Raw genomic sequence first — 20,437 nt, 5'->3', positions numbered from 1 at the left:
AACAAAATTGTTCTTTCTAATTTTAATGTAAAAATCTAGTACTTTCACTACGTGCTGTTGCACTGAGTAATCTGTCAAGCCACTGCCCGCCATTGGACTATAGATTGGGGTTCTCAACCTATTTCTTTCTGAGCCCCCCCAATATGCTATAAAAACTCCACAACAACATTTTTTCTGCATATAAAAGCCAGAGCCGGCATTAGGGGGTAGTAAGCAGGGTAATTGTCCAAGGCCTCATGCTACAAGGGGTACGGCGAAGCTAAGTTGTTCAATTGTTGGTTTCAGCCCCAGGTAATGGGGTCTGGGGCCCTGGGCTGCAGTCTTGCGTGGCGGGGCTTTGGCTTTCTACCCTGGGCCCTAGCGAGTCTAATACCGGCCAGGCTCGGTGGACCCTCTGAAACCTGTCCCAGACCCCTGTTTGAGAACCACTGCTATAGATGACCATTGACTCCAGTTAAAAAAAAACAAAAAAAAAAACAGACATGCCACCAGGGCCAACGCTCAGGTAATGACCATGAGCTGGAAAAGCAGAAGAAAGCAGTTAACTGGCTCACCAAAGCAAACCACTAGCGGCTAGGCTAGAACGGCTGTTGCATTTTTAACATGGATTCTGCTGTACTGTTTCATAAGATGACTAGCAAAGCAGGTCTACTGCTCCGTTTAATTCTAGCACCATTCCCCTGATACAGTTAAGATTGACATTGAATTTTCATGGTAAACTCCTACTGTCTGGAGTGTAAAATTTGATTATATCATTTCTGTCTGGGTGCTGATATTTTTGAAACATGCTTGTGACCTGGAATTTGTGTTTGTTTTTTTTTCTCTGACACACCACAAATTTCAAAAGTAATTTCAAGGGGAAAAAGTGTGATGGGCATTGCTTTTTATTTGGGTGATTTCCTCCTCCTTGCAGTGTCAGACACTTGGCTGTCAGATAACTCAATCCATTTTGTCTATGGCACGTGATTCATCCTTAAAGTGCACCAATCATTTTGAAGATGGAAAAACAGCCAGCCATTAATATTTAAAGATCAGATTGTGCCGAAGCAATTTTTTTTAAGCATGTTTATAATGCAGGTACCTTTCCATGACTCACGGATGCTAATAAAACATCCTGCTGGCTGCTTCTCATATAGCCACCAGTAAAGCTGTTCATATGAATCCGTACCCATCCTCGCATCATAGACAGGGTCTGTGTCTGGTGACAGAGGAGACATGAAACTGAGAGTGTTGAGCATGGAGCCCCGACGTATCATAAGTGCAGGAGAGGCACAGTCCTGCGTTTGTGTCTGCACAAAAGACTTCCCATGCTGTGTATTGCAAACCAAAGAGAAACAGGGCTCCCTTGTGAGATATAAGGGTCCAGTCCTGCAAGAATCTGAGCAACCCCAGTGACTTCACTAAGAGTTTCACAGGAGAAACATTCTGTTACTTATCCATGATTTGTGTATTTGTTATTGTTTGAACAGCAGTGCCCAGCAAGTTAGGGTTTTAACCCTGTTTAAAAAGCAAAAGGAGAAGCATTCACCATGAAAGGGGAACAAAGGTGGAGTTAGAGACAGAGGTATCTTAGCACACAGCCGACCATGCAAACTAATTGTGACTCTATTCTAGATCACCAGTGACAACATTTTTAACTCCTAGACTCCCAGCCTATTCTTTGGCCACTCACACTGAGCACTTACTATACAACAGCAATAACTATAGTACATTTATATGAAATGTGACCCCAACTTTATTCACTGGGCTTAATGGAAATTCCATTCTTTAGTATATGCAAACAGGAGTCACCTGATGACAAAATTATACTCCGAGTACCTTAAAAATAACAGCCAGGTTCTGAAAAAAAATTAATGTTAGTAGTCAGTGCTCAAAAACATCTGGCAACTCTTTTTTAAAAAAGAAAAGAATATATTTCCTGCCTTGCAGCTCATGGAAAAGCAGGTGCTGGCCTCTCCATAGTACTTAGTATGAGGAAAGAGTTCTCTATCTACGCTTTCTGAGTTCATAATTAAAACCAATGACAGCTGAAAGGTATAAAGTGGGGGGAACATAACGCAGTAAATAACAGGGAAAAGTGGGGTTCAGTATTGGTATAGCATAGGATGAACTTCAAGAGGATGATAAGTTATGTCAATTGAAAATGTCACCCAAAAAATCCAACAAACATGACTGTTAGAGACCAGTATATTGTAAACAATAAATATTCATATATACACACACAAGTGTAACATGTGAAGAGTAGTTGTGTTATTTTCAATCCATATCACAGATTATCTATGGACAGAGTGCAGTGTTTTCTTGCAGTGTCCCAATAATTTTAACTACTTGCAAAAAAAACAAAAACAAACCCACAAGACTGTCATGGGCTTCCTACTATATCATCATAAATTTGGCCTTGATGTTTTTTGCTGACCTAGAACAGGGACTTACAAGGAAACTACAGGGAGCATACAAAGTTTACAGGAAACGAATAACAGTGCTGACTTCGTTAAAACTCAAATGCACAGAGCTTAAGGAAGCTGCTAAAAATGTACCTTGTGTTCATATATTTGAGAGTTGGATAAAGATTTATTCAGATTCCTTGCATAATCCTTTCAATCCCTTTTTATTTCACTCTCCCTAGAGTACTTTTATGTCAGTTTGTATTTTGACTCAAGCTAATACTATGAACATATTCATATTGTCTGTTTAATATCAAGATTACAATTGTTAAACAGATACCTGAGAGAGTTTGTAATCCGATGGATGAGCTTATCATAATAAACGTTGGTGGCACAAAGCACCTACAGATGACCTCTTAGAGGAACCACATAGTTGACATTTTATTCCCCATGCCACACGCGTGGTGTCTTAGAAAGTTCTACAGTAATAAGACTATGTAGGGTCTCGAGATTACATTATAGTAAACCAGAACTGAGATGCAACTAGTTAGATGTAAAGTGGTTTCCTAAAAAATGTTCAGGTATAAAGTGACTGGCTTTGTAATTTTAGACCTTGTGCATATGTAACGCCAGCAGACCCCAGTTGTCGGTGGGCGGGATCAAACCTCAGACCTCTGGAGCTTAGTGCATGAGCCTCTAGTGCATGAGCTAAAAGCTATATGGCTCTTAGCTAAGGATGTAGAACAGACTCATTAATCTCTCTCTAAGTAGTCTTGGTGCCACTACATGGAACAGAGCACCACACCCAGGAGGTGTGTGCGTTACACGTAGCTCCCAGACACTGTCATTTCAGGTCTTGTATGTTAAGGGAAGTCACATAAAAGGCTGCTTCACCATGCAGGAACCTAGTAAATACATAGCTGTATTAATAACCTAGGCTTGTGAGCATTTGCACAAATCAATCACTTGGCCATGGCAAGTGTACTGAGTCTTACTCCACTATAGGTCGACGTTAGAATCTTCTTAGAAACGTTCTTCAAAAGATCAGTCCATCGCATGCTGCCCCCAGAGTCAGGGAGAAGCCTGACACAGTCTGATGAAGGCTCATGAAGAAGTAGAAGTTTGAGTCTATCAGGATTCTGACAGCATGGTCTGAGTTGTAGAACTTGCCATATTTATCTCTTCTGATTCCATTTGCTGGCAAATGTTAAACATGCAAATTAAAAGGAGGAAAATGACAACTAGGTCATCGACTGCTGCAAGGATTCCACAAAGAGGTTCACGCATCACGTCAAATCGGGAAGTTAAGCACATGATGGTCCCAAAGGAGCAAACAACAATTCTTAGGAAGAAGATCCATACGAGACCGCCCAGGGTGAAGATTCCTCTTAAGGCAAGATTTAGGAGTAGCGGCATGTCATAAAGGTAATCTGCAAACTAAATATTCAGTTGCATTGGGTTATGAAGTGATATTATTTTCTCTAACTCTAATTCATGGAGCTTTTTTGGTTACCAGATAAGCTTCTAATCAACGTTTTTTGCCTAACATTTCTTAATCGCAAGATTTACCTCTAATGTCCAAGTCCAGCTACACTATTCACTTATTTTCCAAGATTCAGAGACAGATTTTTTTCAGAAGAGCTCAGCTCCCACTCAGATACCAAAATAAAAGATTTTCAAAACAATGCCTTATATGTGGTGGTGGTATTTTTTAAGGGCACACAATTGTATTGACTGCTGATCTCTTTTGAAAATGTCATCCCGGGTGTGGGTGCGGCGTGCATCAACAGCAGACTGTCTGCTCTTTTCAAAATCTGGCCTTGGCAGCCCAATCCAGCAATTGTTACTCAGGCAAACTCCAGGCATGGGGAGGTAAATATTAAAGGACCATAGGACTGAGCCCGTACTGGCAAAATCAAGTACTATGTAGGGTGACCAGATGTCCCGTTTTTAAAGGGACAGTCCCGTTTTTTGTGACTTTTTCTTATATAGGCGCCTATAACCCCCAACCCCCTGTCCCATTTTTCCACAGTTGCTATCTGGTCACCCTAGTACTATGATACCAAGATACCCAGTGACCCTTTAAGATAACCAGTTTTTCCATACGGTACAGGCAATCGCTAGCTCCTGCTATACTCCGTTGCCCTGTTAGTATATTAAATTGATAAACTATGTACTGATCCATGCCTGGAGTAAATATACAAGAGGAAATATAATATCTGGATTTTCCCTTGGCCATTGTAATGGTTTAACAAAGTAAGGAAAACTATTAACCTGAAGAAATAACCTCCAGCCCAGAGGCTAAAGTAAGATCTGTAGCCCTTTGCAGGCCCTCCACCAGGAGGCAAGGAAGAGCTGCCTAAGGCAGGAAATGTATGTTGTCTAGCAAGGAATGAGAATGACTTATAGAGCACATGTACATCTAGCCTTCATCTTACACAGCTGTCCCATTGCCCGTTGAGCCTCCAGGCTTGCTGGGATTTTGGCCTCAGTGGATAGTTTACACTGTAGACATTGTGAACAGCCATGCTAGCTTCACCCCTGAGAGTTTGGCCACCTCCAGGCAGAAATATGATAACTCCCTTCTGGTTTTGGATCGGACTTAGAAGTGATCCCTAGAGGCAAGCTAAGATCCTGGGGTTCAAAGCTGAGCCACATACTCCAGTTTGGCCCATCTCTAGTTCAGTTTTCTCTCCCTTGCTTAATCTCCCCACTTGTTTTCCCCTCACTTCCAGAATGACTGAGCAGGGACCTAAGCACCCTGGTCAGAAGCACCTGCCGCAGGGCACCTGGCTAATAGGAATGTTGAGCCCTGCTGTAACAGGCATGGCTTCGTTACAAAGCTACACACAATGTGAACACCCAAAGACGGAACTCCCATACTGACCAATTAGTTTACACTGTTCAGTCTCTTAACTCACTGCAGCTTGGGACAGGGCTAATTAAGCGGATGTAGAAATATCCACACTTACAGGTCGAGGTTGGCCAGAGAAACGCCTGTTGTAATCTCTGATGTCACGTACAATCCGTTTGCTTGGCTTATCTTGTTGATTTTCACAAGAGGCATTGTACAGAAGAATCACCTTCCCATGGAAAACAAAAATGAGCATTGGAACTATGCAGCCGAATGTAAAGTGATGCAGGTCTTGCAGCATGAAGAAAAATACTCCACTGCAATTTATTATGCCTGTCAATATTTCTGTCACAATGACCTTTGTCTGGCTCCAAATTTTGTCAGTGGGTCCATTTCTTACTTGCAAACTCTCTCCTTCTGAAAGGAGTGGATGTTCTCTCAATTTAATGTGCAGCCTCTAGCAAGGGTCAGATGAGGATAAGAAGTTCTGTCTTGGTTTTATGAAATATTTATGCCAGGGATTCAACGACTATGCGGGGGGATGGGAGAGAAAGCACATTTAATATTTTCCAGCATTCCCTGATATGACAGGCTTCAGATGATAGAGGCAAATGACTGTAGTGCCATTCCAGCCTAAATGGGTTTTGAGATGCTAGAAAATGAGAGGCTGTACAAATATTACCCTTGGTATCTCTGCTCTTAATTCACTAACTGTCAAAAAGCAGATGTAAAGAATAGAAATTACTCTTACTTTTTGTCTGCAGAGAGGACAGTTTATTGCTCCTAACCAGGAACCATGTTTCCAGTATGTAATTAGACAGGAACCTACAAAAAGCAAAATTGGTATATTAAGGCATATGGTCTGGAGAATATTTAGGTAAAAAGGATTTACAGGGAGGTCAGCTAAGTTAATAGCCCCCTTTCCTCCCCTTATATCTGCCTAGATGACACTCTGAAAAGTGACTGCCTAAAAAATGGCACTGCTCCTTCTGTGTTTTCAGAGACGTATCTGCGTCTTTCAGGTGAGACTCTGAAGTACAATAGGACCCGACTCCAAAAGGAGCCCCATTGACCTCCACAGGGCCACTTTTTTGGAATAAGGTGCTCATCACTGTGAATAAGGGGATGAGAAACTGGCTCTTAGTGACTAAAAATTTTTTTACTCCTTTTTATTGCTGTCATCTCTGTGGAACTGCCACAGTTGCTGGATTCTGTTCTGTCCTCATCGTCAACAGAATGGGTAAGTTCCAACTGCATGCCCATCAAGGCAACGCCTCTATCCTTATATTATATCCTCAGTTTCACCTGCACAACTTCACTGAAGACAGAGGGTTGCACAGGTATAACTCAGGCCACAGTTTGAGGACAGAGTGATTGCACAAGCGCGGCAGAGGGCAGTATTTGATATAACAGCTCGAAACACAGAAAGAGGCCAGCTTGACTTTCAGATCCCACGCTCTGCTTGCCAGCCTGACCGTGAGAAAAACAAATCTTTTAACTTGTAAACTGATCAGATTTGCTATGAACACCAGTGAAAATAACCGTGGCACCGCAAAATGCCATTTTGATTGTCATTGTATAGAGCTGAACTGTACTTTAATTGTCTTTATTCTTAAAAATAACCTGTACCAGCTGATGGGCACTCTTGAGCAACCCTACAATATCAAGTCTTTGGAAGCCCACAATTTAGGGGGAAGAAAATCAGTAATTATACTTTCTTTTTTAGGATCATGCTTCAGAAGGGTGGCTATATGGAAACAATGTTTTAACTGATGCATATGAAATCAAGTATATAGCTGTTAGGGATATTATATAATAGACATGCTCTTAGGGATATTAAATTTGGCCCAAAAGTTTTTGGGTTTTTTTTGTGTTTTGCAAGGGAGCCTCACCCCAATTTCTGAAACAATGGCTGCAATATTTAACATTTGTTTTTGTTTGAGTGCAGGTTTGTTTGTTACAGCCTTTATTTCTTGTTTGCATGTGCAAAATCTCAATTTTGAAAACGGACAGCATCTAGATCTAAATCCCCGTGTTGTTTGTATAAATGCAGCCCAGCACCCAGCTCCAAGTTTTTGCATGTGCAAAGCTCAGATAGAAAAAACTTCATGTTGGATTTCAGAGGTTGCTTTGGCCATTTAAGCCCTTACCCTGCACTAGGATCCATGTGGGCAGATTGCTTTATGCCAACCCCTCCTGAAGACAACAGGATCTCAGTGCACAGTCAAACCTTAGCTTTCCAATGGCTTTTAAAGAAAGCAACCCATGGCAATTAAAAATGTTGCATGTTGAATCATTTGTAAAGGATCACAGGAAGGGAAAGACCCCTCTGAAGTTCAGGTATTTGTGTGTCAGTGTGTTTTCATAAATTAGACCAAATCCTGTTTTAATCAAGTTTGCTACACTGCTTTTTGAGGGAGTTCACAGGGCGTCATTGAAATACTCTCTGCTTATTGGTAATTAGAAAAAGAAATATTGGTTCAGGATCAGTTTTCCTCCTAACTTCCTGAACATACGGTTCAAAATGAATCTGAAAATGAAAACTCAGGGACGAACTGTATGAATTACCAATAATAATATATTCTGATTTTTCTGTAAATCTCCAGTTAATTTGCTTGAACAGCTATGGGTTGGCCACATTTTAAAAACAAACAAAACTTTGTGTCAGAGTGGGATACATCAAAAGTGCTCAGCATTGACCTAATCCTGTTCTGATGGAAACCAGTGGGCATTTTACCATTGACTTCAGTCAGGGAAATCTAGGCCTATGCTGCACTTTTTTGATAGTCCCACCCTAAAGTTTTATTCATTTAAGACATGAAAAGCAGGCATTGTGCAAGGGGTCACTTCTATATAAATAAGGTATTTTACAATATGAGCACAATACTGGGGTGGGATCATGTTTTTGAAGAATAAGTGATTATACAGTTGGAGGAAAACAAAGTCTAAAGAAAGAAAGGGAAATAAGTCTAGAGAAGAGGAAAAGATGATAATATTATTCTTCACTGCTACGTCTTTCTCCTCACGTGAAAAAAAATCTGTATAATGCAACTTGTCTGATATTATTTGAAAAGTGTGTTGGGGCCATATGTTTTGCTCAGATTTGTTTTGGCTTGGATTAAATTCAAGATCTTTTTCTGTATGCACGTGCATTTTATCAAGCAATGCATGTACACCAACCCAACCCATGCAAGGAGAATCCTCGAGTATTCCCATGTAGACTCTCATATAGTGGCTGGTTCCTAAGAAGTGCTCCCTGATTTTGATAAATTATTTATTTGCACTGTGCTTTTTATTGTGAAAATGGAGGTAGTGTTCTTGAATAAGCTGTGCAGAACAATGATACTTTCTAGTTTCTGTAATAGAAAATAAATCTTCCAGCACATTTCCATGCATCTACCCACATCTAGTGGAAGATCTGTTTTCTTTCCAAAGCACATAGTAGTGGATGTGATGATGTTCTAGGAGAAGATGGTCCCACAACTCTCTTCAGAACATGCTTATGGTGGGGGTGTGGGGGTGGGTGTGTCTCCTCTGTGCCACAGCATTAGTGTCTGATGGTCTTATTTTCATTTACACTAACGTCTCTTCATACCGTTCCGCTACTGTCAAGGGAGCTTAAAGTGTCAGTTGGATGTAAATATAATTTACATCTGCTTTAAGGCCCCTTTACACAGCCACAGTGGAATAGTTGCACAATTTTTTTGCCTATGCAAACGTGGAAGTACATCATGAAATCAGTTCATAGATTGCTCCAGTTTTATACTAGCATAATTCCTTTTAAGTCAATAATTACATCAGCATTTTAATTCAGTTCAGCACTGGAGAATCACCCTGATATTTAAGCTTCCCCTTGCCCTACTTTAAAACAAATAGGAAAATATTAAAGCTTGTATTTATGTAACATTAAGGTTACCATTTTACACACTCATAAGTCAAGACATCCAGAAGTTAAGGCTCTCATAGTCATCTTAACTCACCTCATGGCATATATTGGGCCTGATTCTGATCTCTCTTACTCCAATTTTATACCAGTGTAAATGTGACCAGAACAATCCCATTGAGAATTATGGATTTTAAAAGTATACCCATAGAGAGAGACCAATGGTTCTCTTAGATACATAGGGGTAATTCAAGCTGGACTTCCATTGGAGCTGTATAGATGGATGTGAGATCAAAATTGGGCCCCATGTGTGAAATGTAGGTGACATTATCAATTGAACTTTACATTTCTTAGTTTCTTTGTGTTTAAAGTCATAACCATAACATTATAGGAATGCGGGATTTGTACTCTTTGGTTTGCATAACTATTACAATCTGTATTTCCTACCCTTTTTGCATCCCTTGGGCTCCACTGGAATTGATCAATATAAGACTGGCTTCAGAGGTATCTGTTGCCTGTTTATTGCCTCAAGACTTTCTGGGTATGTCAAACCTTTCCACGGCCTCATACATGTAAAGGCAGTGAGCAAACAGAAATGTTATTGCTGATTTTTCTAGTGGTTTCAAATTAACAAAGATGAATGTGATCCTACTCTCAGTGGCAGAACTGCCATGGATTCAGTGGGCTCATACCTGAGCCCACAAGTACACTCATCCTGAGATTTCAGTGATGTGTGTGGTGTACATACTCATTTACACAAGCACTGTGCATGCTATTCTGGAAAACTTACCACAAAATAAATGTCCACAATTGGTTTCTACTGGGAATGTAGCTGTTTGGAGGCAGATTGGGCAGCTTAAATCACTGTGATAAGGAGGTTGCCAATGTCGGAGAGCTTTCTAAAAGGAGAAAAAAAAAATCAAACAATTCTAGTAGATGTATATTTTGATTGACATATTCAGTTTATTAATAATTATTCATAGCATATTTTGTCTTCAAGCGGTTTCATAAACATTCACTACACAACAGCCACATGAGAAATCATCTCCACAGAAATAGATGGGGAAAATGAGGCATACAGAAGTTAAGTGATTTGTCCACTGCCACAGATGGGATCAGTGTCAGAAGTAGAATTAGGGGATTCCTTGCCTCCAGTCATGTGATCAGACCAGTAGATCATGCCTCTTTCCTGGAGGCTGTAAATGGCTTAGTCCATTAGTCATCATTACCACTAACTCAAAGCTCTAAATTCTGCCTCAGCAGTCCAAATATTTCTTTGGCCTCCATTGCCACTATTGTTCTCCTCCATCTTCCTCAAGAACGTCCTAAATATACTGGAATGAACTGAATAGGATGTATGTGTACTACTGCCTGCTGTGGGATGGCATCGTTACCTGTCAACTGTGTGTCATAGGCCCTCTATAGCTAACAGCTCAAATAGAGGGCATGGTTTCAGAGCAGCATGATACAAGTTCTACCCTTGTGACGCTCTAGAGGAGCACTGTGAGGTCATAGGTGGCCAGGCATTTATTACAATACCTTTAGAGTATCCTAGCCTACAATTCTAATCTGTGAAAGCCATAGGGATTACCAAGGTTTCCAGATGCTTTTTTTCTAGATTACCCACATACCCATTGCTAAAAAGCCAATCTACCTAGCATTATGTTCATCTCTGCCAGTCTGATTTAGTGAGTGGCGAGGAAACCACTCAGGTGCAATTTTTCTTACTGCATCTCAAATCCTTGCTGTCATTGACACTTTTTGCCGGCTTCACTTGTTCTGATTTATGAGCTGGTCTGTAATGGATCATGAAACAGAATATGCTTGTCTTGTATTATTTATACAGATCAATGAAAAACTTGCATTTAGGTAATCATCACTTCTCATAGATCAGCCAATGAAGTTAGTCTAATAACAGTCCAGTTAGTCTATCCTCCTGGAGATATAGTTATTCTAATTTTCATGTCACTCGCATTAAGTATTGAGGTCTTCTGAATTTGAACTTCCACAGACGTTCATCTGTTTTAAGGCACATGCTGAAAGTGGGTAATGCCATTTGTCATTCATGTCTTATGTACTTCCAAAGGGTACAGATGGAGGACTAGCATCAATTCCACAATTTCATTTTGCACTTTGATCAGAAAGCGGTGTAAAGTATTTGTGGCATATGATGACGGACAAAATTCTGTGGAATTTTTTTTCCCCCACAGAGAAAAATCAGGCAAACATATTATCTTATGCAATCACCATATGCTTGTCATACCTTATTGCTCAACAAGATCATAAGTGCCAATTTTCTTATTTGCTCTGATTCGTAGTTCAAACACCAAGTTGGCATATACTTTCCTGACAAATCAATTAACCCACTTTCACACATATTTGATCTATTTATGGAAGATGTGATAAAAGGGAAAAATAGAACTTAGAATGTCAGACATCAGCAGAGCAGGAGAAACTAATGAAGATTCAATCACATTTAAAAATCAGGTATAAGTTTAATTTTGATTAATTTTGCTCTTCCAAGAAAACAGAAAGAGACAGGCTAACATGTATTTCTGCAAAATAACTGAGCATGAATCCAGGTATTCATACCACAGCATAGTCTAAAATTATCAGTTCATTCAGTTAATATGTTTGAAATCAGCACCCTCTAACTAATTCTTTTCTTTGCATGACAAAGATCTGTAACTAAGAGGAATACATTTAAAAAAAAATATCAAAACTATTGATAAAATTCTCTTCCTCCTGTAGTCATGATATTGTAAGTGTTTACAGCATCTTTCTTGTAAATGCTGTGTGTGAGACATATGAATTGCTTCACCCACCACTGAAATGCAGCCACCTCTGGAGAGGAATAATAGTACACAGCAACATAACACCTTGGGACAGGAAGTGTCATACCACACTCAGTTAAGTGACAAAGTAATTTAAGATGGACAGAATGTTAATTACTCCACTGGAATTTGTCCAGGTCACTGGGAACAATTGTTCTTGTGAAAAAATTACTAGGAGAGCCTCACCCCTTAAAACACCCCTCATCAGAGCAGACCTGTCCAGCAGCATAGACCACCTTAACATTCGGGAATGATGCTAGTTCAGCAGTATCTAGAAGGAAGAATCCCACCTGATGAAAATCCAACACCACTTCATGAAGCAATCTGGGTTTGCCTTAAAGATCTCCTAAGAACTGACCAGGCTGCACCCTGTTTAGCTGCTGAGATACTGATAACACTGTAGCCAAAAGTAGGGGAAATGGAATTACAAACAGCAGCAGCAGCCCTGAAAAATGACCTCACAGTAAACAGATTTTAACGCAATATGACTTAAAAAACACACGTGGCACAGCACATTCATGGGGGATACTTGTAAACTCTTATTTTATCAAAATTTGACATAAAGGGGCAGATCCTCAGCTGATTTTTATTGTCACAGCTCCATTGATGGAACTATGACAGTTGAGGAGCTGCCCCAGAGTCCACAGCCTTTGTTTACATATGTTGCATATTTTACCTAATTGGATTATCTATCAGCCTTTTGTTTGAAAAGTAATAAAACCCTCACTTTAAGATTTATCTGATACAAAAACAGGGAGCAAATGTGTTTCTAATTATGTAACTGAGCTATTGAATCAAGGGAAACCCAGCATTCCCAGACTAACTGATGGAAATTCTGAAAAGCTCACCTGACTGCTGGACCTCAACAAGTGTAAACTGCTTGGGTATTTTATATTGAAATAAGTTTTAAAATACTGAACTTACAATAGGATTCCTAGGGGACAAATGTTTAAAGTCTTTTTCCAGATGACTCATCTTCTGCTGACTTAAATTAGCAAACCTGTAAAAAAAAAAAAACAAACCAGAGTTTATGCCATTTAGAAAATGGGAGACTGATGTTACTGTGTTGTCATGCAATATTAGTCCCAATTCCTGAGTTGAGTCATTGCACAAATGGGTGCCTAAACTCATCAAGTGATAAGCTTTTTTCTAGTAGGAGCTGCCATTAAGTGATATCATGTTTAGACATTGAAAATACTAGCCACCATACTCAAGGCATCATGTGAATCATTTTTTTTTAAAACATCAGAAAGTCAGATGACAATCTGACAATGATCTCCTCATTATGACACCCCAAGAATATGTAAATAAAGCCAAGAAATTTAAATATAGCGCTACAAAGCAAGCAGTTATTTATCTTCTTGTGATATTTGCTTATTGAATGAAGTGAGATGGAAAATTCTCTAACTCCTGCAATGTGATCTTACCACAATAAGATTAATGTGTTAACTTTCTTGGTCCTGAGCCTGCAAGTTGTTCTACATGGGCGCACCTCTGCACCTATACAGGTCTCTTGATTTCAAAGGGGCTCCATACAGTTCAGGCATCTACCCACATTGGGACACTTGCAAGATTAAGATCATATTTTGTTTCATTGTATATTTCATGCAGTATGACAAATTTCAAATCAAAAGAAAAGGCCAGACTAGAATGGCAGTAGCTTTACTGAGATAAAAACCCTAATAGAAATTACTGGTTACTCAGAATGCAGAGGGCTTGCAAGATTTGGCCATATATTGTAATAATCTCCATTAGCTATAAAAACAGCTTTCCTGCAGTAGAAACAAAATCTAATATCTTTCTGTGGATATGCATCTTAGAAAAGGACAGCCGTGCCCTTTGGGGAAGAGGGTGAAAGTGGGTACGTGTAGGCTTTTAGTAATCATTATTAGAGTGGCTTGTTCAACCCCCTAGATGTTTTTGTCTTTTGACTGGGAGAAATAGGTCCATAAAAATTAGCACACTTTAAATAAACTAAAAATACATCTGAAGAGCTTTCATTGCTTCCTTGCCCTGCCCAGCCTTTTGGAATTCTTCAGATTGTACAAAATTATCCAGAGGAAGACCACTCTGACCACAATGGCTTTGACTTTTCCCTGACAGAGTCAAAGACTGAGGGCCAGGTTCTGAAGCTGCCAGTGGAACTTCTCCAGCGTTATAGTGGTGTAACTGATGTCAGAATCCATCCCTAAAAGGTGCATTTCTGATCCTCCATATAAATGTTTGCACCTGCATTCTGGGAAAGAAGGCTGGGGGCTTTCTAGAGAGTGAAACAAGAGAAATCTCCTATTCAGTGGCTACAAGAGAAGTGTTTGGGTCAGCCAAGAGGGCTAGATTTTGTAATTTTTGAGTGATAAAGCTGTGATTTCCAAAGCCAGGTAAGGGATTTAGATGCTTCGTTCCCATTACAATTAATGGGAGCTGGACAGCCCATATCCATAAGGCAGTTGGGTGGGGGGGGGGGAGTCTCAGCCTGACTGCCAAGCAGGTAATGAATGTTGTCTTGTCACATTGGGTTTCCATACTGCCAGTGTTGTACATGGCAAAATTATTTACACAAGATGACTAGATACTAACAGGGAAAGACTGAAAAATACCACTTATATTCAAAAGGTGTGGGTTTTAAAATCTATTTAATACATGGATATAAAAGCACTTTTTCCTGTATGAATTTTCTTATATATGTCTACACACAATATTGTAACACTATATACTTCCCTTTCAACATAATGGAGTCAGTGATCTAATAAGACGTATCCACTTGTAAGTGTTGTGATCTTGTGACTGTTCTCAGACAATACATTCTAGGTGACAAGAGGCTGCAGGTTGCTGTTTCACAGTTCCTTTCTCAGTGATATTTCTACAAACCTCCAATGTTCAGTCTAGTTATATTTATATAAAAATGGGCTGCAGATGGATTTTAGAAACCAAAGGTGATATCTATCACTGCGAGAAAGGAGGAAAAACTATTTTTGTTGTCATTGATCAATGGGCGTGTAATAACCTTAGTCCCAGATTTGGACCTTAGCGTCCAAAATCTGGGGGTTAGCATGAAAACCTCCAAGCTTAGTTACCAGCTTGGACCTGGTACCTGCTGCCACCACCCAAAAAATTAGAGTGTTTTGGGGCACTCTGGTCCCCCTGAAAAACCTTCCCTGGGGACCCCAAGACCCAAATCCCTTGAGTCTCACAACAAAGGGAAATAATCCTTTTTCCCTTCCCCCCTCCAGGTGCTCCTGGAGAGATACACAGACACAAGCTCTGTGAACCCAAACAGAGTGAATCTCCCTCTCGGTTCCCAATCCTGGAAACAAAAGTACTTTCCTATTCCCCCCAGAGGGAATGCAAAAATCAGGCTAGCAATCCAACACACAGATTTCCCCGATTCCTTCCTCCCACCAATTCCCTGGTGAGTACAGACTCAATTTCCCTGAAGTAAAGAAAAACTCCAACAGGTCTTAAAAGAAAGCTTTATATAAAAAGAAAGAAAAATAAGTACAAATGTTCTCTCTGTATTAGATGATACAACACAGGGTCAATTGCTTAAAAGAATATTGAATAAACAGCCTTATTCAAAAAGAATACAAATCAAAGCACTCCAGCACTTATATTCATGCAAATACCAAAGAAAAGAAACCATATAACTTACTATCTGATCTCTTTGTCCTTACACTTAGAAACAGAAGACTAGAAAGTAGAACTACTTCTCCAAAGCTCAGAGAAAGCAGGCAGCCAGAAAACAAAGACAAAGACACTCAAATCCCTCCACCCAAAGTTGAAAAAATCCGGTTTCCTGATTGGTCCTCTGGTCAGGTGCTTCAGGTGAAAGAGACATTAACCCTTAGCTATCTGTTTATGACAGGGCGGCTCACTGATCTGCCCCCATGGGAAACAAAATTGCTTTTGTGAAAAATGCATGGGCCTGTTCTTGCTCCCATTGAAGTCAATGTCAGCAAAACTCCAGTTGACTTTAGTGGAAGTAGGAACATACCCCAAGTATGGTGAGGTATGTGAGGAGCATTCAGGTATGCAGCCTTTACGCAGGGGCAACTAAAAGCACACCATTTCCAAACGGAGGACTCTGTGGCCAATGCACTACTCATTAATATAGAAATAAACTGTCATCACTGGGAAAGGAAATAAGTAACTTAACTCAGGTGCCTCTCCCTCTTTTGTTACCTTTCATTGTCATAGTTAAGAATTAACCCTTTTTAATCAATAGATAATTTTCTGCTGATGCAGGCCCACCTTTTGCAGCCCAAAGGAAACCAGGGACAGTCTTGATAAATCACTTGTGTGCAGTGTCTGGAAAGATGACTTTAGTCAATATTAAATGTTCAAGATGTGCTCTTTTTGGTTAATGTCACAACAATCCACTATGCCCCCGAGAATGATGCAAAATATGTTTGATGCAGAGGCAAGGTTCAATATTAGTGTTCAATACAATAATATCAAATAGCTTCCTTAGCGTAGCGGTATTAACTGCCACAAGGTGAAAAGTAAGTTTAAAGAGGTCAGTTTACATTGATTATTATTGCTCACCTCAGTGGTCCTGTGAGAGGTTTGGACCCTGCTCCTGGAAACGCTGACAGGCATAGGTAGCCTTACTCAGGTGAGTTGTCCCACTGAAGCGGCACTGCTCACGTGAGTAAAGCACCATATCTATGTTTGCAGGATCTGGGCTGGCTTTATGCAGGGTGAGATTTGAAACCACTCACTAAAGGATTGATTATGCCAGGTGGTGTCGGTGAGTTGGTGTGCTGGTAGAAGTGCCTGATAAAGGTGATACATTCTTGTACTGCACCTGGAGGTTTAATTCTAGTTTAAGTGCTTTTGCAGGTTAAAGAGAAGCATCTTCTAGAAGCCAGTTGGATTGCTGTAGTGATCTCTGTAAACAATGGAAATGTGATGCCCAGAATTGGGTAGATTTCAGCAGTGCAAAGGACTTGTGGATAATGAGGCCAGACTACTCCCATAAAAAGTGAGTTGAGATAAGCTGCATCCTTATCTCTGACCCGAGTCTCCCACATGTAGTTTAAAGTGACTAGTGGTTTAAAAAAAGAAACAGAGCTGCCATCTGTTTAACTTGAACTAAATCCAACACCTAAAATAGGTCTCAGCAAAGAGAAAAGAGTTGGAATGCCGCAAGGGAAATAGTCTGTCCCTGAGCTGCGTGTGTCCTTGTTAATGCAGTCCCCCTCCCCAGGTTTATCAGACCAATCAACAACCGAATCATAATATATCTATTAACCTTGCAGGTTAATTCTTCTATTTGCTAGCCCCATATTGCTGCTGACCCATTTTGTCTTGAAACGTTTATTCTATTTAAATTATTTATGTCCCACTAGAAATTTTAATTTTAAAAAAGATACAAAATAAAGGGGAAATTACAATTATATTCTAAATATATAGAATAAATATATAGAATAAATCTAAGATTATTTTAAATTTATTTTTAACATGTGAAAAACTGGTAATGATTGTCCTTTCATTGCTGAAAATTACCAGGAAACCAGTCAGCCACTCATTTGGGGGTATACATTAGGGACAGACCAAGACAATCCATTATCCTCTGATGTGGGTCGCAGATGAATGCTAACTCTTGTCCCAGAGGTTGCCAATGCAGGGCCTGATCCTCCTCTGACATTGGTGTAACATCATTAACTTCACAGGGGTTACTCCCTAATTTATAGAGGTGTATCTGAGATCAGAATCAGGCCCATGACATTTTGTATGGCCTCTTGCGAAGAACTATCACAGTAGGACAAGATGCGGAGCAGTAAATTGTTTAGTGACTATTAGTGGCAGATATACAGTAACGGATTCTCAGTTGGTGGGAATAGGAGAGCTCCATGTGGGCATCAATAGAGCTTTGACAGTTTATACCAGCTGAGGATCTGTTTCACAGTAAACTATTTTCTTATAGTCTATTATTCTGTGGGGAAAATGTATGATATGTGCATTTATTTAATACATTGGACCTGATTCTGATCTCATTTATGCTGTTGTAAATCAGGAGTAACCCCACTGATGTCAATAGATATAATGCTGGTATGAGATCAGAATTAGACAAATGATGAAAAATATATCTGAAAGAGTTAATCACATCCCATAGTCAGCACCCACCTTATAACTCCAGAAGTCCCATTGTGTTAGTGGGGCAGAGGTGGAGGGGTAGGGTAAAAGAATAGTAGAGTTAAGATCCTCCATGCAGATCTGAGAGCAGAATTTATCCTTATTGCTGATGAGAGAATATGATGTGCTACCCTTAGCACCTCTTGGTGGTAGCATAATTTTATGTCAGAGATTCAGCTTTAACTAAATTAAAATACTGTCCTACGCTGCAGTGTTTGCAGTCCAAATATTTCAAGTTTATGGTAAAATTTAAAAGCGAAATTGACTATAATCTGACCAGAAACAAGATAACCAGTGTGACAATAAATTAGAAGGTTAAAAAGTTAGTTTTACTAACCTCACGTGTTATTTGCAGCCTGGATATGAAATCTGATTCTTTAAAAATATTAGTCAAAAATTTCAAATCTATGTGCTTAAAGCTTGGCATGAGAATGTGCATTCAGGTCCTAAAAAGCATGGTCTGATTTTTCAGTGTTGTTCTACAATTCACATTGACTTCATTGGGAATTGTGAGTGCTCAGCATTACTGCAAATCAGACCACAGTTATTTCGGTACCTACCTACAGACTTAAGTGCTAAACTTTACAAAGCTAAGTGAGAAAATTTGGTCCATAATTTTAACCAGACCATGTCCCTATTAACAGGAAAAAATAGATGACAGCTCAAAAAGCCTTTCTAAGTCAAGCTTTTCCCAACTGGAAGAGAGCTAGAACCCCTTCTTTATGCAACATGTGCTTGTGACAGCCTTTGAAGACTAGTATACTAAAAATATCAGAATTATACTGGATGTTGATATATAATGCTTGATGTCAAATCTTACCTTTGCTACAGGTTTATATGGGTTGGTTTAGTTGTTCCTTTTTTAAAATTGTTTGGAAGGTCTCCCTTTCTGAAATCAGACCCTTATGTTTATATACTTTTCTCAGAGAGCACAGTTATGTCCTTTAAGGCCAGATTTTCAAACGAATTCTGCTCCCATTTAAGCACCTAAACAAAGGCAAGATTTTCAAAGGTGTTCAGCCCCCAGCAGCTCCCAATATGACACTTAGGGTCAGATTTTCAAGAAAGTTGAGCTATTTTATAATCTGGTCATGTATTTTGAGGTCTAAATGCAAGCAGAGCTCTTGGGGGATGGGTGGGGTGGAGAGACTGTCCCTAATTGTGTGTGCTGAACTATTTCTGAAAAATCTAACCCATAGTGTTTAGCTGGCATTATTGTGCCTTGCATATGGTTAAGAAGAGTGCACACAGGAATTGTGTGAACTAGTTGTTGGAGCATTGAATGGGGAGCCAGAACTTGTAATCCTTTTTCTGCCTCAGTGGTCTTGGGAAGATCACTTAACCTCTCAGTTTTACATATGCAATTTTTATTTAATTTGAAGCATGAAATACTTGCCCAACTCACAGGGGTGTTTTAAGGGAATTAATTCAAGTTTGCCAAGCACTATGTAGATGAAAAGTGTTAACTATTATTAATGCTTTTTGCTAGGAACATCTGACCTGCAGAATTAAAACAGACCTCTCTCTGAAGTTTAAACTTGCTAGAATTTATGGTACCACATTATCTCAGGGTCAAACCCCTGTGATACATGAGCTGTGGCTGTGTTTAAAGTACAGTGCTTTTAAAACTGCTGCTAGGGGTGCACATAAATAATACACTGCAAAAGCTGATTGTACTGTGCTGCAAACATGAACGTAAATTTCAGCAATCAGACACAATCACTATTTAACGTACATATTAAGACTGGCCACAAGCACATTAAAAATATTAGACATCCTGCGAGGAAGGAGAAATTGGTGGTGCCAAAGTTCCTTCTTTTCAAAAACAGATTTAAGTTTAGGTTTCCAACAGTTAAAATGCTATGGATCTTTTTTACCTGGAACATTTACTCTACTATAAAAGACCTCAGCAATCATTCTAATGCACTCATCTTACCTTGGTTCTGAAGGTCTGCATAAAGTATGGCTTAGCATTCCTACTTTTATAGTTGTGTGAAGGGCTGTAACAGCTAGACTTCTTCTCTCTTCTGCCAGCTGACAGAGAAGTGTTATGATGTGGGGTCATCACACACAATTCATTGAGGCAGGCTTCAGCTTAGTTAATTATTAACTGCGTTGCCTAATGTCAAGGTTTTGTAAGGTTGTCTAAATTCCACTAAGGAAAGAAACCTCTTTTCAAATAAAGCAACTTAGCTTTTTTCTTTTTTTTTTAAGATCCCCCAAGGGTCCTCTAGAATTTTAACATTTTTTTAACATGATTAAAAAGATACACAAATGTAACTGCAATATTGCATTACTATCTTCAAATATTAACTTGATCAAGGTCGTGCCACTAGTATTGTGATCA

General features: G+C 39.6%; 1 protein-coding gene across 3 annotated transcripts; it reads right to left on the bottom strand.

Annotated features, from left to right (window-relative positions):
- Positions 1–60: 60 nt before the first annotated feature.
- Positions 61–20,116, bottom strand: LOC127055270 (E3 ubiquitin-protein ligase RNF170-like). 3 transcript variants are annotated; one of them, XM_050962071.1, is made up of 6 exons: positions 20,027–20,116; positions 12,880–12,955; positions 9,912–10,020; positions 5,990–6,063; positions 5,357–5,467; positions 61–3,821 (listed from the first exon to the last, which is right to left on the bottom strand). In XM_050962071.1, the coding sequence occupies exons 1-6, from the start codon at positions 20,062–20,064 to the stop codon at positions 3,516–3,518; spliced, it is 714 nt and encodes a 237-aa protein (XP_050818028.1). In that variant the 5' UTR covers positions 20,065–20,116; the 3' UTR covers positions 61–3,515. The 3 variants fall into 3 exon arrangements, with proteins under 3 accessions (XP_050818028.1, XP_050818029.1, XP_050818030.1); XM_050962072.1 differs by lacking the exon at positions 20,027–20,116 and adding an exon at positions 18,082–18,166; XM_050962073.1 differs by lacking the exon at positions 12,880–12,955 and having other exon boundaries at positions 20,027–20,115.
- Between the last annotated feature and the right edge of the window lie 321 nt (positions 20,117–20,437).

This window comes from Gopherus flavomarginatus, chromosome 7, assembly GCF_025201925.1.
Source record: "Gopherus flavomarginatus isolate rGopFla2 chromosome 7, rGopFla2.mat.asm, whole genome shotgun sequence".
In the NCBI taxonomy this organism is placed as follows: domain Eukaryota; kingdom Metazoa; phylum Chordata; order Testudines; family Testudinidae; genus Gopherus; species Gopherus flavomarginatus.
This window is presented reverse-complemented; position numbering and strand designations above follow the sequence as displayed.